At 41.9% G+C, this 14,275-nt stretch overlaps 1 protein-coding gene across 4 annotated transcripts in view; it reads left to right on the forward strand.

Moving 5' to 3' along the window:
- LOC117501603 (glutamate receptor ionotropic, kainate 5-like) overlaps window positions 1-14,275 on the forward strand; it is a 382,609-nt gene that overhangs the window by 271,035 nt on the left and 97,299 nt on the right. For all 4 annotated transcript variants that reach the window (XM_034160521.1, XM_034160520.1, XM_034160519.1 and 1 more), the window contains 5 exons: window positions 5,025-5,186; window positions 5,344-5,496; window positions 10,426-10,530; window positions 13,336-13,443; window positions 13,578-13,781. In XM_034160521.1, the coding sequence (XP_034016412.1) occupies window positions 5,025-5,186; window positions 5,344-5,496; window positions 10,426-10,530; window positions 13,336-13,443; window positions 13,578-13,781 (732 nt within the window). The remainder of the gene's footprint in view (window positions 1-5,024; window positions 5,187-5,343; window positions 5,497-10,425; window positions 10,531-13,335; window positions 13,444-13,577; window positions 13,782-14,275) is intronic.

Raw genomic sequence — 14,275 nt, forward strand, 5'->3', positions numbered from 1 at the left:
TGAGAGCCACCGTTTGGACGAACTGTCGCGTAGCTATATTTTTGATTCCGCTCGACCGTGAACCTGTGACTGGTGCAGCCACAGACTAAAGCTTCTCCAGTCAGCCACTGAAGCTTCAACCTCCTTCAGTATGTCACCAATGTTGCCAGGTCTGTGTTTTTCCAGTGGAATTGGGAAAATTATTTGGCTGCATGTTGGCCAAACCCATTTTGTATTAAAACTCTGCAGCATTCAACTGCTAGCTGCTTTGTTGGCTGTTGGGCCGGTGTCGCCGACCGAACGGTCCCCCCTAAAAATCGGTCCGCCCTGCCTTCACTGCACATTTCAGAGCGTCAGCATCGATTCACCGATTATCACCTTGTTTCTGCTACAAACTGCAGTCCAGTCATCATCTGGCTCAGCTACAGATATCTGAAGCTTTTGTACAACAATCATTTCCACATAAATTCAGCATGATTTCATCATAAAAGATGGAGGAAGTGATCAGAGCGCCACAGCAGCATGTCTGAGTCTGACTCTCTGAGTCTGACTCTCTACACCCAAAGCAATCAAAGGGAATAATGTGATTATTAACCATCAGATGACAAAACAAAACCTCTTAAACCATTCTAAGGTCAGTTTTAAGCAGAAACATAGGTGATAATCGGTGAATCGCTACCGATGCTCCGAAATGAACCATGCACAGGAGCATGACTGCCATACACACATACACAGTGACACCTGGTAAACCTGGTTGTCACTGTGTCGTGGTAGCTTCCATCACTCATCTCCTTCGTGCACACTCAGGTTTTTGCTGTTGACAGCTTTTTTGATAAATTTCTTGTTGATAGATGGAATTGAACTACAGGTGTTGTCATACCCTGACAACTGTCTGTAAAAATTATGATTTTGTAGTTTTTCAGTAAAGTATCTCTGCAACAGAGATGGGAAACCCGAGCTTCAGAGAGTTAAAGTCCTACACCTGCACCTTAAACAAATGATTTCACTGATTAGCTCACCTGAAGGCTTGAACTCACTGGAATTAATTGATTTTGTCGAGGGATGAAACAAACACATGGGCGGACTTTTCCCTCTCAGACACCGGGGTTTTCCACCTGTGAGCTGCAGTCCATCTTATTTTGGTCATGTGTTGTCATGATTTCTTTACACTTTTAGATTATATTAAATTAGATTAGATTAGATTAGATAAGACCGAGTGCAACAGTTTGTTTTAATTTCATGTTAAAATTAAATAATCTGTTGTCTGTTTTTAATTTATTTATTTTTAGAATCACTGTGCCACAGTCTACTTTCTCAATCCTGTTCATATTCTAGTCATGGCTTAAAGTGGCATTAAACAGTTTCCAAGGTGAACAAAAAATATGCTAAGACATGGGACAGAAAGGAGTAGTGGGAAGACTGAGTCAGAATTTGTCAAAGTGCCAAACTGAATCCAGGCCAGGACTCTGCAGTCTGAGTGAAGGATGATGTCACTGATCCTGATCAATAACTCAATCAGCCTCCTCAGCAGGGAATCTATCAGGGCCAACACTAAATCTGCGCCGCGGGAAAAGTCGCACACTTTTGTTTGAACATATGTCCTTCAAAGCTGAAGTGGTTCCATTCCTCGGGTCCTCCCTGGCAGGCCCCCAGTGGACTTTGGCATATAGCGAATGTGCTGCTGCCAAGGGTGTAGGTTTGGTCTCAGCTTTGGTAGGGACAATACCACACCCCCCCCGGCCCCCCTGCTCACCACCATCACCCCCTAACCCACTCATACCATTAGACACACAAGTACAGCATAATACATAACATATGACGACATAATGCTGAATAATTTAACACTTTATTTACAATATTAAGTGTGTAGGCAAACAAACAAATAGCTTAAATAACAAAATTGCACCCAAAATCACAAATCTATTCTATAGGCCTACACCTGAGAGAACAAGACAACAACAAAAAAAAATACTTGTGGAGCTAACAAAAAAAAAAAAAACGTTTTTGCAAACAAGATGTATAATCTATTCTCTTCATCAATAATGCAGTTGTAGGTATCTGGAAACCTAATTTGCCAAAAAAAAAAAAAAAAAAAAGGGATTTCCAATGATATATATGGTGTATTACGGTAAACGTAAGCCTGTGATGTCATAACGCAGAGGAAAAACACGGAAGTTTCACACTAGTGCGCCGCTGATTCTCATTACCGTAAGTTCTCATGTAAGCCCTCACGCTGAAAAATTTCAACACTGACAGCAAGCCAAGAACCCGTGCTATCCAACAGTATGCTATATGTTGCATATATTACAGTAAAGTGCGTTCGGTGACTTTTGAAACGAGGGAAAAGTATGAAAAAGAGCGCAAAAAGTGACAGAAAAGTACAGAGACAGACAGCAAACATAAATGTAGTATTTTTTGAGGAAAAGGCGGGATGTTAGTGTCATTTGTGAAGGTGTGTGCAGTTTATTTTAAGTGTGGCGCACAGCATTGTTCGCAACCCCTCCCCCCCCGCCCTTCTTGTTTTTCTGCACCGGAGCAGTGTTGCCAGATATGAAATATGAAACTGTCGTACCAAAACCTCAAAATTATCGTATTTTGGGAGAAATTATCGTACACAAACAAAACGCATACAACGTAGCTATTTTGGCGTTTTTTTTTAATTTACAAAGAATTTTATGTCACATTTTTAAACAGTAATTATAGTAATGGGGAAACTATGGCACAAAAAGAACGCAAATGCACAAGCAAATGCACTACCAGACTGTGAAGTAACACAAACGTGTTAATTACCAGACTAGAAAGAGTCGAATTCAACCTCGAGGTCGCTGTCGTCATCCGATGCCATGGACACTTGTGCAGATTTTGTTGAACACAGAAAAAATGTTGACACCTCCATAAGGAACTTGAACTTTTTTTTTATTTTCTTGTATATCTCTTTGCTCTTGTGTTTTGTTCGTTTGTTATTGCATTTGTTGAAATACAGTTTCGAAAAGAAAAAAAAAGATGTTGGTTGGGGAATCTTCCTGTCCTGCAGAGATTGGATGGGAACTCATTACTTTGTATGGGGAGGGGGCGGGCTTTCAAATGACTGTCCCGGCAGCCCAAAGCCAGCAGCAGCCCTGTGTGTGGTGTGTCTTTGATGCCGCCTGAGTGCAACGCCTGCAAAATGATTCTTGGGTGTCAGAGAGAGATGCGTGTTTGGGCAACCAACTGAAATTATCGTACATTTTGGGTTTTTTCCCATTATAGATCGTACATCGTACAGATGGCAAAACAATCGTACAAATACGATAATTATCGTACATCTGGTAACACTGCACCGGAGCCACCCATCCTCTGCGCTCCGGGACCTCCCACTTTACAAATTAAGCACTGCCTGCCACGAGATGCGCTTTGTTTACGTCCATGTGAGAAGAACGTGAGCCAATGAAATTGCAACATGGGTAACCCTGTCATTCTGGCACGTCGAAAACACAAAACATGACGACTAAAATTATAGTATCGAGTTCGCAAAAAAATAGTGAATGATTTTGTTATATAAACAAAAATGCTAAATATTGGTAGGGACTATTTTGCCATCCCAAAATATTGGTTGTGACTTGTCCCTATGGTCCATATGCAAACCTACGCCCCTGGCTGCTGCCGTAAAAAAAACTAACATGGCGACTTCCCATCAGGCTGTGAGGCAGATCACTCATTAACAGGCACAGCTTTCACACAAGTTACCAGCTGCACGTAAGTTATCTACAACCATCCCACCATATAAATATGTTCCCATTTCATCAAACACCCCTGGATGAACTAATCTCCAAACAAGTGAACATATTTTGAGATTTGTGCAGAATATCACAAAATTCCAGCTCAAACATATCAGAGGGACAGCACAGGTATGACAGTATGGGCAAAAAGTCAGAGAGGTGAGACTGAGACGGTTTGGACATGTGGTGAGGAGGGACGTAGGGTATATAGAGAGAACGATGCTGAAGATGGAGCCACCAGGCAGTAGGAGAAGGAGCAAGCCAGGTTTATGGATGTGCTGAGGGTGTGCGTGTTAATATGTTCAAAACTTCAGAATTAGTACATTATTTTAAAATTAAAAGATATGTTATATTTTCAATTTGTACAAATGACAGAGTTGACATTAATGTCATTAAACTATCCAGATTAATTTGGATTATAAATCAAAACCATAAGTCACACCTGCTTTCCTTTTGAGGACTTCGGCCTCACGGCTGGACCACTGTATGCTGTAAGGGGTAATGACTTTTGATTATTATTATTATTTTTTTTTTTTTTTTGTAGCAGCCTGGTGACCAGGCCCCTTCTGCTGGGGTAGAGTTGAGCTCAGATCCTCTCAGCTGCCTCACTGCTGCAAAATACATAGTAGACAGGAGCCAACAGGGTTTATGAGATGGTTTTTTTACCGTTACTATCTAAACTTCACTTTATATAGGCTTTCAGGGATTATGTCAAAATGACTTCACGGATTCTCACTAAATTTGCACCACAGATACATATTAGGGCATGGAAGACTCCACTTAATTTTGGAGGTGATCCGGATCCAGACCCGGATTCTGGATCAAGATTGTCCATTATATAGGGTTTGAAAGATTTCTTCCAAACTACTTCACAAATTCTCACAAAATTTGCACCACAGATAGATATTAGGGCATGGAAGACTACACTGAATTTTGGAGGTGATCCGGATCCGGATTGGCGGATGTCAGAAATCTCCGACTGCTCTTGTTTGTTTTGGGGTTTTTTTTTTTGATCACTGAAATCTCAGATATGACGGTGATTAAAAGTAACACACCACATTGGTTTTAGTTTTGAGGCAGCATCATTTTAACTATTTTTAATAGTTTTTATGTGGATAATCTGGTTTAAAGTACTTTAAATCATCTTTTAGAACAGAAGTATCTTAAAAAGCATTTAAACTGGTTTAAACTGGTTAAATTAGAGCTAAAACACCTTGACTGGTCAAGAAAACTCATGGTTGGACAATCCTATAGTTGACCCATGTTTCTTTGATGCTTGGTCTTCAGGACTTCCCCCTGCTGCAGATGGATGATGTGGTGGATGAACAGTCCAACATTGTCGGTTTCTCCCTGCTGAACACCAGCCACTCGTTCTACCTGGAGTTTATCCGAAGCCTCAACCTGTCAGGGAGGGAAGGCTGCAGGATCAGCCTGTACCCCGGGCCGGCGGTGAGACTCTGACACTGAGCCACACACGTTTCATTAGTGAGATACATGTATATAATTCACACCACAAACTGGCGTCAGATGATGTTCAGCGACGATGTCTGATGACAGATTTGATGTAAGATCCTGTTTTTCATTGAAGTCGTTTTGTGCCTTCCAGCTGTCGTCAGCGCTGATGTTTGATGCGGTTCACGTGGTGGTGAGCGCCGTGCGAGAGCTGAACCGCAGTCAAGAGATTGGAGTGAAACCGCTGAGCTGCACCTCACCGCTTATCTGGCAACACGGAACCAGCCTCATGAACTACCTACGCATGGTACGCAATCAACTACTACCAGTGGTGGGCACAGCTAACCAAAAAGTTAGTTTCGATAGCCATTAATCCGCTAACTGATAAGGTAACTTTTATAACGCTAAACCGCTAAAAGATTTTGCGGAAGTTACCGCTAATCCTGCAGCGCTTCCAGGCGCCGTCGTCAGCCTGTTTCAAGCTGAAATCATCCTAATTTAAGGCTCTGTTGACCCAGGACGTCGTGAGAGAACAGAGAAGATTCAGAAGAGGTCGGCATGAGGACTTTATTCCACTGTTTAAGGACATTTTGTAATGAAACACATGCGCGCAAATTTGCCGAGTCGTTTCCGTGACGACTCGGTGAATCTGTGTGCACAGCGGCAGGAAAAACACCTCCATGTTGAAAACCATTTGTAAAATTCAGGCGGCTTTTGATGGCTTTCAACAAGTGAGTAACTGAGAAATTGTTTAACAGCTTGGGCATGTTCCAACTTGCCCGTTAAGGTTTCCAACGCAGGTGTTTTTCCTGTCGCGACCCCCCGCGGTCGGGTCAGGCCTGACATGCGACTCTGCCCACACGTTCTTTCATTACAAAATGTCCGTTAACAATGGAATGTCCGAATAAACTCCTCATGCCGACTTCTTCTGAAAGATCTCTGACGACTTACTGGGTCAACAGAGCCTGAAATGTGGAAGTTTTCAACTTGAAACAGCGAGACGCTGCAGCCTCGAAGCGCAGATCGCCGTCAGGCGCCGTGGGTCGTCCTTACGGCGACACTACCAGACCAAAATCTCTCATCAGCCGTTAAAATTTTTACCGAAAACCAGCTGAATTTATCGAATGGTGTCCACTCAGTTGTGCCTTAGAGTTTTGAAAAAATCTTGATCAAACAAAGCAGCAGTCTCTAAGCCATTCCAAAACAATGAAAAAAACGACGAGAGGGTGGACCACTCCTCACTCAAAGACTGCCCACAGGCGAATGACGTAACCGACAGGCGTGAAAAAACTCTCGCATGCCCACGAGGGTTCAAGCATGTCTGATGTAATCACACGTGATTCAAATCCATATGGTTTTTGAAAAAAATAATGTCGGATACTTTTCTAATAGACCTCGTACTATTTTTAATACAACTATAGTACTACCATCGCCAGGTCCCTGTCTGGGTCCTGGATTCTCTGGAGTTCAACATTAACACTAATTTTACATGTGCGGGATTAAATGTAACACTGTTATGCCATGTGTTATTCCACAATGTAAGTCACAGCACCACACAGAGCAGCAGGGATTTATGGGAAGTGAAGCCACAGATTTTTTTAAAACCCCCCCACAAAAACAAGCAATTAAATCTAATTAACACTTCAACACATTCACACACTGCTGTCACATGACCAGAATGTTCTCAGCTCATCACATAACCCCTTTAAGGTTGAACAATGTTTGGATCACAGAAAAAACACCAATCACACCATTAACCTCAACAATGTCACAATGTACTGAGATTTAAAATGTTGGGAAACACTCCACTTATTTCCCAGATCCCAGGGTGGAAACTTGAAACCATCTGCCAAATCAAAAATGTTTTATTTACTATTTACAAATTAAGTTAATAACTGAATAATGGGCTTAGTGGTTTGCACTGTAGCCTATTGACTTACAAGGGTAGGCTGAAAAGTTCTAAGGCTCACCAAGGAGAAATGCCATTTCAATAAAACGTGGCATGCATTAAGTTCAACTCTTCTGATGACTAACTGTTATTTTCTTCCAGGTTGTGAGGTAGTTTGTGGTTCATAGCCAAGTTTGAAAGTTCGTGATAGAGGGAAATGGCAAAAATGGACAAAATCTGGCATCGCGGTGTGATTAAGTACCTGCATAAGAAGCGGTTAAAGCCCAAGGACATTCATGCGGATATGGTTGCGACATTAGGGGATGAAGCTCCCTCCATATCTACAGTGCAGAAGTGGGCAGCTGAATTTAAGAGGGGCAGAGAGAGCCTTGAAGATGACCCAAGGTCTGGGTGGCCTGGAACAGCCACAACCCAGAAAAACATTGACCTTGTTCATGAAATGGTGATGGACGACAGACGATCAACGATTAATCAGCTAGCAGATGCTGTGGGAATATCCCGTGAGAGAATTGAACACATTCTGCATGAAGAAGTTGGAATGTCAAAGGTGTCAGCTCGGTGGGTGCCACGTCTTCTGACGCCTGATCAGAAACGCACTAGGCTAGTCATGTCGAAGGCAAACTTGGCGCAATTTGAAGAGGATCCAGCCAATTACATGGAACGTTTTCTTACCCAGGATGAGTGTTGGGTTCACCACTTTGAACCAGAGACAAAAAAAAACAATCAATGCAGTGGAAACACCCAAGGTCACCACCTCCAAAGAAGGCCAAGGTTGTTTCGTCTGTGGGGAAGGTCATGGTTTCAGTTTTCTGGGATGCCAAGGGCATTGTGTTTGTGGACTATCTTGAAAAGGGACAAACCATAAATGGACAGTACTATTCTAACCTACTGAGACAGTTACGCGAGGCTATCAAAAAGAAGCGACCAGGAAAGCTGATGAAAGGGGTGCTGTTCCATCAAGACAATGCCCCAGCTCACAAGTCAACAGTGGCCATGGCCACTATCCATGAGTGTGGATTCGAACTGCTATATCACCCACCATACTCCCCTGACTTGGCACCCACAGACTTTCATCTGTTCCCAAACCTGAAAAAAAAAACTTGGCTGGGAAGCACTATCGGAGCAATGATGAGGTGATGGCTGCCATTGAGGACTATTTTGACTCTCAAGATGAAAGCGTCTATGCCAAGGGAATCGAAGCACTCAAGCACTGCTGGAAGAAGTGTGTGGAGTTACAGGGAGACTATGTAGAAAAATAACCCTGAATTTGTTCAATTCGACAACTGCATCATAGTCAGCCTTAGAACTTTTCAGCCTACCCTCGTATATGGTTGTTCATGGACTGGCGCCATCTTATTTGGCTGATCTGGTGGAACTCTACGTGCTGGTGGCAGGATGCGGGACTTCTCTGTGTTCCCAGGGTGAAGAAGAAGTCAGCAGGTCAAAGAGCCTTTTCGTATCGTGCACCCACCCTGTGGAACAGTCTTCCTGTGACCGTGAGGCAGTCTGAGTCTGTGGACATTTTTAAGTCAAGACTCAAAACCTATTTTTATTCTCTTTCTTATGGATAGTTTTTATTTTTATTTGTTTTATTATTTTACTTCTGTTTTTATTTATGTATTTGAATTTTATTTTATTCATTTCTAATTATTTATTCAATTTTATGTTGACTTGTTTTATGTAAGGCGCCTTGAGATGGCTTTTGCTGTGATTTGGCGCATTATAAGCTAATTAAATTAAATTAAATTAAATTAGCCTCACAGCGAAAAGGTTGTGGGATTGATTTCCACTTGTGGCCTTTCTGCTGGAGTTTGCATGTTCTCCCCGTGTTTGTGTGGGCTCCCTCCGGGTGCTCCGGCTAGATCCAAAGACATGCAGGTTAGGTGGATTGGAAATTTTAAATTGTCTGTAGGTGTGTGTGCAGGTGTATATGTGTGTGTTTGTCTATATGTGGCTTTGCGACAATCTGGCGTCTTGTCCAGGGGTGAACCCTGCCTCACGCCCTATGACTGCTGGGATAGGCTCCAACCCCTTGTGACCCTTAATTGGAGTAAGCCGGTACAGAGAATGGATGGACTGAACAACAGTTTTAGCTCAACAGATGTGTAATCACATTAAAGAAAAACATACACACACATCCTGAGCAGCCAAATGTCAAAATGAAGCCAAGCAGCAAAAAGTCCAAGCAACATTCCCAAAGCTTTGATCATGTTGTTATTATGTCACCGTAGCTGACATTAATGTTGTTTGTGCTGCTTGTGATCTTTAAAGTTCCACATTTCAGTGTTTGAAAGACATCAGGACTTTGCTGAGTGGACCTCTGGTGTTGTCGTTGAGGTGTTAATCAATGACCTCAGCTTCTTGTTTGTAACAGAGCTTCCTGCTCCAAAATTAAACATTGTCTGTTGGGAAAAAACAGTTGTTGTTGCTTTGTTGTTGTTGTTGTTGTTGTGCCTTCTTCTGGATCATTTGGAGTGGGAGAGTCATCTGTTTGGTGCAATGCTGCCACCTTGTGTGCAGGAGTGTTTGTCATTATATTTAGGGTCCAAGCAGCAGCGAAGTTGGTGAAGGACAGTATTGTTTTGCTTCTTTTTTTTTTTAAATTACATATGACTCATGTAAGCGCCTACTCTCTGCTGCCCTCTAGAGTTGATACCCTGTGCTGCTTTCACTGTAACCCCTGGCAAAAATGATGGAATCACCACATTCACATGATTTTCCCTCAGTTTAGTGTCTGTGAAACTAATGAACAGATCGTGATACAATACTAAGAATTTGTTAACAAGCTGAACATTCTGTCGTTGTTCAGGATACTTCAAATTGGATTATTTGAATTAACGACATCTTGCTTTCCAGATGAAATCCAGGAAAAAATGATGGACTCACCTGTCTCCCCCCCCACCCAACCAAAACAAAAAAACAAAAAATAACTAGTGCAAAAATTTCAGTTAGTCTGCAGTTGAACAAGAGAGTCTAGAGATGTTAACAAGTTGGACATGGCTGATTGAAAAGGAAATCAAGGTCAGGATCTTTTGAACAACACACTCAGAACTGATAGAAGTTACAATTGAGTGTTTAAACTCAACATATAAGTCCTAGATTGCTGGACCGGATGTATGGACTCGGCAAGTGTCTGTCTTATTATTAATATTATGAACCCCATCTGGATCCTGATCAGTCAACATCAGACATCTCATTTCAATATACTGATTTGAGTTTGTGTCATTTACCTCGGTGAAGCAGTGCATTGTGGGATCTTAGTGTTGACGACCAGCGCACCGTTGTCACGGTTTATTGCAGTTGATATCTCTGTTTGTGATTCATCAGGTGGAGTATGATGGACTGACCGGTCACATAGAGTTCAACAGCAAAGGCCAGAGGACCAATTACAGCCTGAAGATCCTGGAGAAACACCCTGGGGGCCATAAAGAGGTCAGAGGTTAAACTGCATCACATATGATGGCAGAGGAACAAAGGAACAAAAGTTTGGCCTGAACAAAACGCTAAACCCTAACCTGCCAACTCAAGAGAAAGTTTTTCTTGTTTTGTTTTGAATATTAATTTTGAGGATGCAGCTCAAAGCTAAGTGCAGAAAAAACTGTTTGACATCAAATTACAATTGAAAGTTAAGCCCTTATATACAATACTTTAAAAAGTAAATAAAAAAAAGAAACTATACAACATTATCTAAATTAAGAAATTTTGCAGGCCACTAGTAGGTCCAGCAGTGCCCCCTAGAGGTTAAAAGCCAATTTTTTTGTGATTCTTTGCAATTGTAAGGAAATGCTGTAGCGCAGGTACCTGAGTGGATAAGCAGATGGCTTGCCAAAATGTAGAGCTGGGTTTGAATCCCGCTGATGAGCAGCATTCAAACCCAACTCTACATATCAAGAGTCTTGTCCAAGGGCACAGATGTCCTTGGACAAGACTGTAAATCTACACTGCCTCAGTCCATCCAGCTGTAAATGGGAACCAGCATTGGCTGGGGAAGTAACTTGTGTTGGACTGGTGTCCCATCTAGGGGGTTGTTGTAGAGTCTCATCTTCTTGATGCTACAGAATACCACCAGCACCAATGAGCCTTAGGGCCTATACAAGAGTTACAACTGGGTTCTCGGTGCAAATACCAGATTTGGATTTGATAGATTAAAGTGATGCTGAGATACGACCTCACTCTGTTTAGCTTGAATTCACTGTGACACATCAATCCTTGGGGGGGATGTTAAAAAAAGTTGAAGATCAAATGTACAAATATTCTTGAAGGTTGGACAAAATTGGTGGACTGTGAACATTTCAGAGACTTTTAAATAAAATCCAATATGGCGGAAAATCAGTTTTGCCAAAAATTGAATCGACCCCAGCTTGATCCAAGGATTCAAACACTACCTGACTTTTGAAACTCAATAACGCAGTTCAAAAGTAGCAAGCAAACTCACCTCCACATTTCACCCATTGGTGGCGCTAAACTGTTCCCAGCAGACCAAACATAACAAGTCTTTAACTGTAATGTTATTATGTTGAAATGAAATCTGACACACACACTAACAGATAGAGCACAACTTTATAGCCGCCGTCCTAGCCTATCAGCTGGCAGGAAATAAAACAAAAGCAAAATAATAAACTGCAACAAGAACAAGAACATTTTTTTGGAGTTCCATTAACTTGATGTAAAGCGCATGACAGCACGCTGGGTGAGCATGAAGAATAGAAGGAGGCATGAGGGAAGCCACCAAGACATCTATGTGAACTCTGAAAGAGTTGCAGAGAGACTTTTGTTTGCTCCTAGAGTTCAGTGTTTCTGTTGTGTTACCAAATGTTCTGCCGACCGTGTGTCATGCATTGTGTTAGAATGGCCATAGCAGATGGTCACCCTGCTGAGCCCGGTCTGCTGGAGCTATCTTCCTGCATTTCTTTAACACTGCTTGCTGTTTGCTCATGGGCTGGGGAAGGCATACACCGCACTCCTGTGTAGCACCTTCAGCTGACTTGTCATTTAGAGCCATATAATGTATAAATATAGTTAACTGAATTTGATAAGTTGTTCTTTTAAGAGCAGCTTTGGGAATAAAATGGTTAAAAAATGAGCAGTGAGCAGCGGATGAGTTTTTACATCCATCATGTGGGAGGAAACATCCCCACAGGTGACAAATAAAAGGTTAGGTGGATAATCTTGATTGGATTTGTTTTCACAGTCTGCACATGTTCCTATGATGGATGTTCAAAGAGGAGAAATGCACAAACATCACACACCTTTATTCCCCAAAAAGGAGACAAAGTCCAGCACTTGGCTCCTTGGATTTCTTCTGGATCCTGCAGTAGTTTGATGAACACACACCACAATATAAACATTCAAGTAAATATGCATCTTCCTGTAATTATGTTTTTGACTGTGTGTGACTTCATCATAAAGTCAGTCATACTAATCAATGACGAATATTTTGGCTTCTTGGTTGTTGAGATATACAAAAAAGTTGGGTTTTTTTTTTGGGTGGGGGGCGTGGTTTCCTTGAGTTTTGACCAAACTCCATAACCTAATCATGTCTGGTTATCTATCCAAGTAATATACACACCAAGTTTGAAAGAGGTCCATACAGCTGCAGCTGAGTTATCGTGTTCAGATGGATAACAGTACCCTGCTATCCCCACTTCACCAATGCATAGGGCAAAAATAATAACCGGTCAAATCACTGAGCATGCACTTCACCATGTCTCCCTGGATCCTCCACACTACATAACCACCTGGGATCCTAATTGGCAACCATTGAGAAACACAATAATAAATAGCATTTTCTTCTTTTTATTCTTCTTCTTTTTCTTGTCATATTTTCTTGTTATATCACTTTGCAACCACAGTGTTTCACAGTTTAAAATGCGATAAAATACAAAAATTGAACATATAAAACCACAAAGATTTTGAGAACTTGGCAGAGGATAGGGAAGTGTGGGAGAGCTGCTTGGCCTGCTAACAGTACAATCTGAAAAGCACAAACTGAAAAAGCTTTGCAACATATTGTTGGGGTTTTTTTTTTGCAATGCATTGTGGGACACAGGGAATTCGATTCTGAGTCTGCATAGTTGGGTTGGCTTGTTTGTGGCGACCCCTAATGGGAACAGCCGAAAGACGAAGAAGAAGAAGATTGTGGGACACAGGGGAGCAGGATGCATTGTTTTGTCTTTGGAAAAGAGTTGCCAGTTTTTGTAAATGTGTTTGTGGCCTCTTCCTCTTTGTCATGGACAGATTGGTACCTGGTTTTCCAACAACACGTTGGCCATGAACTCCACTTCACTGGACCTCAACACGTCAGAGACCCTGATCAACAAGACGCTAATCGTCACCACCATCCTGGTACAGACAATTTCAAAAATGTGCTCAGTGAAGGAATGACTTCAAATTCCAATTTTACATTCTGTCTTGAGAAATAAGCAAACAAACAAAATAAATGCAATGTTTTTATGGACACTTCATCAACTCTTTGACAGGAAAACCCGTATGTGATGCGTAAGTCCAACTATCAAGACTTACAGGGCAATGAGCGGTACGAGGGTTTCTGCGTGGACATGCTGCGAGAGCTCTCTGACATCCTGAAGTTCTCCTTCAAGATCAAACTGGTGGATGATGGACTGTATGGGGCCCCGGAGCCAAACGGCAGCTGGACCGGCATGGTGGGCGAGCTAATCAACCGGGTGAGTGGAGAGCTAGCATGCTCATTAAGACATGATCATCCGGATGATCCTGTTCATCAGTCGAGTTCACACCATTTTGATTTTTACCCGAAGCCAACAAATATGTCCATCGGGTATTGCAAAGATTGTCCGTCTGTCTGTCCATCTGCCCGTCAGGCTGTGCTCAACATAAGTCCAGTTCTATTACTGCCAGAGTCTTCAAAATCACAGGGAACATTTATGGGACACAGACCTTGGGTAAATTAAAAAATGGCTAACTTTGACCTATTTTAAGAGGTATTTTAAGAGGTTAAAAAGTTACATTCAGTTTCAATCTGTTTTTTTTTTTTGTTTTGAGTGGCAGAGATGACAGCCAATCAGAGTAGAGCAGCACTGTTACATCAGTGGCAGGTTTCTGTAAAAATGCTTCATTTTGTGTGTTTACATACATGTTTCTCATATATTCTGTAAAAGCTAGAGAGAAATAAACACTTCTAAAACTGAAAATGCTGTTT

Source organism: Thalassophryne amazonica, chromosome 20, assembly GCF_902500255.1.
Source record: "Thalassophryne amazonica chromosome 20, fThaAma1.1, whole genome shotgun sequence".
Lineage (NCBI taxonomy): Eukaryota > Metazoa > Chordata > Actinopteri > Batrachoidiformes > Batrachoididae > Thalassophryne > Thalassophryne amazonica.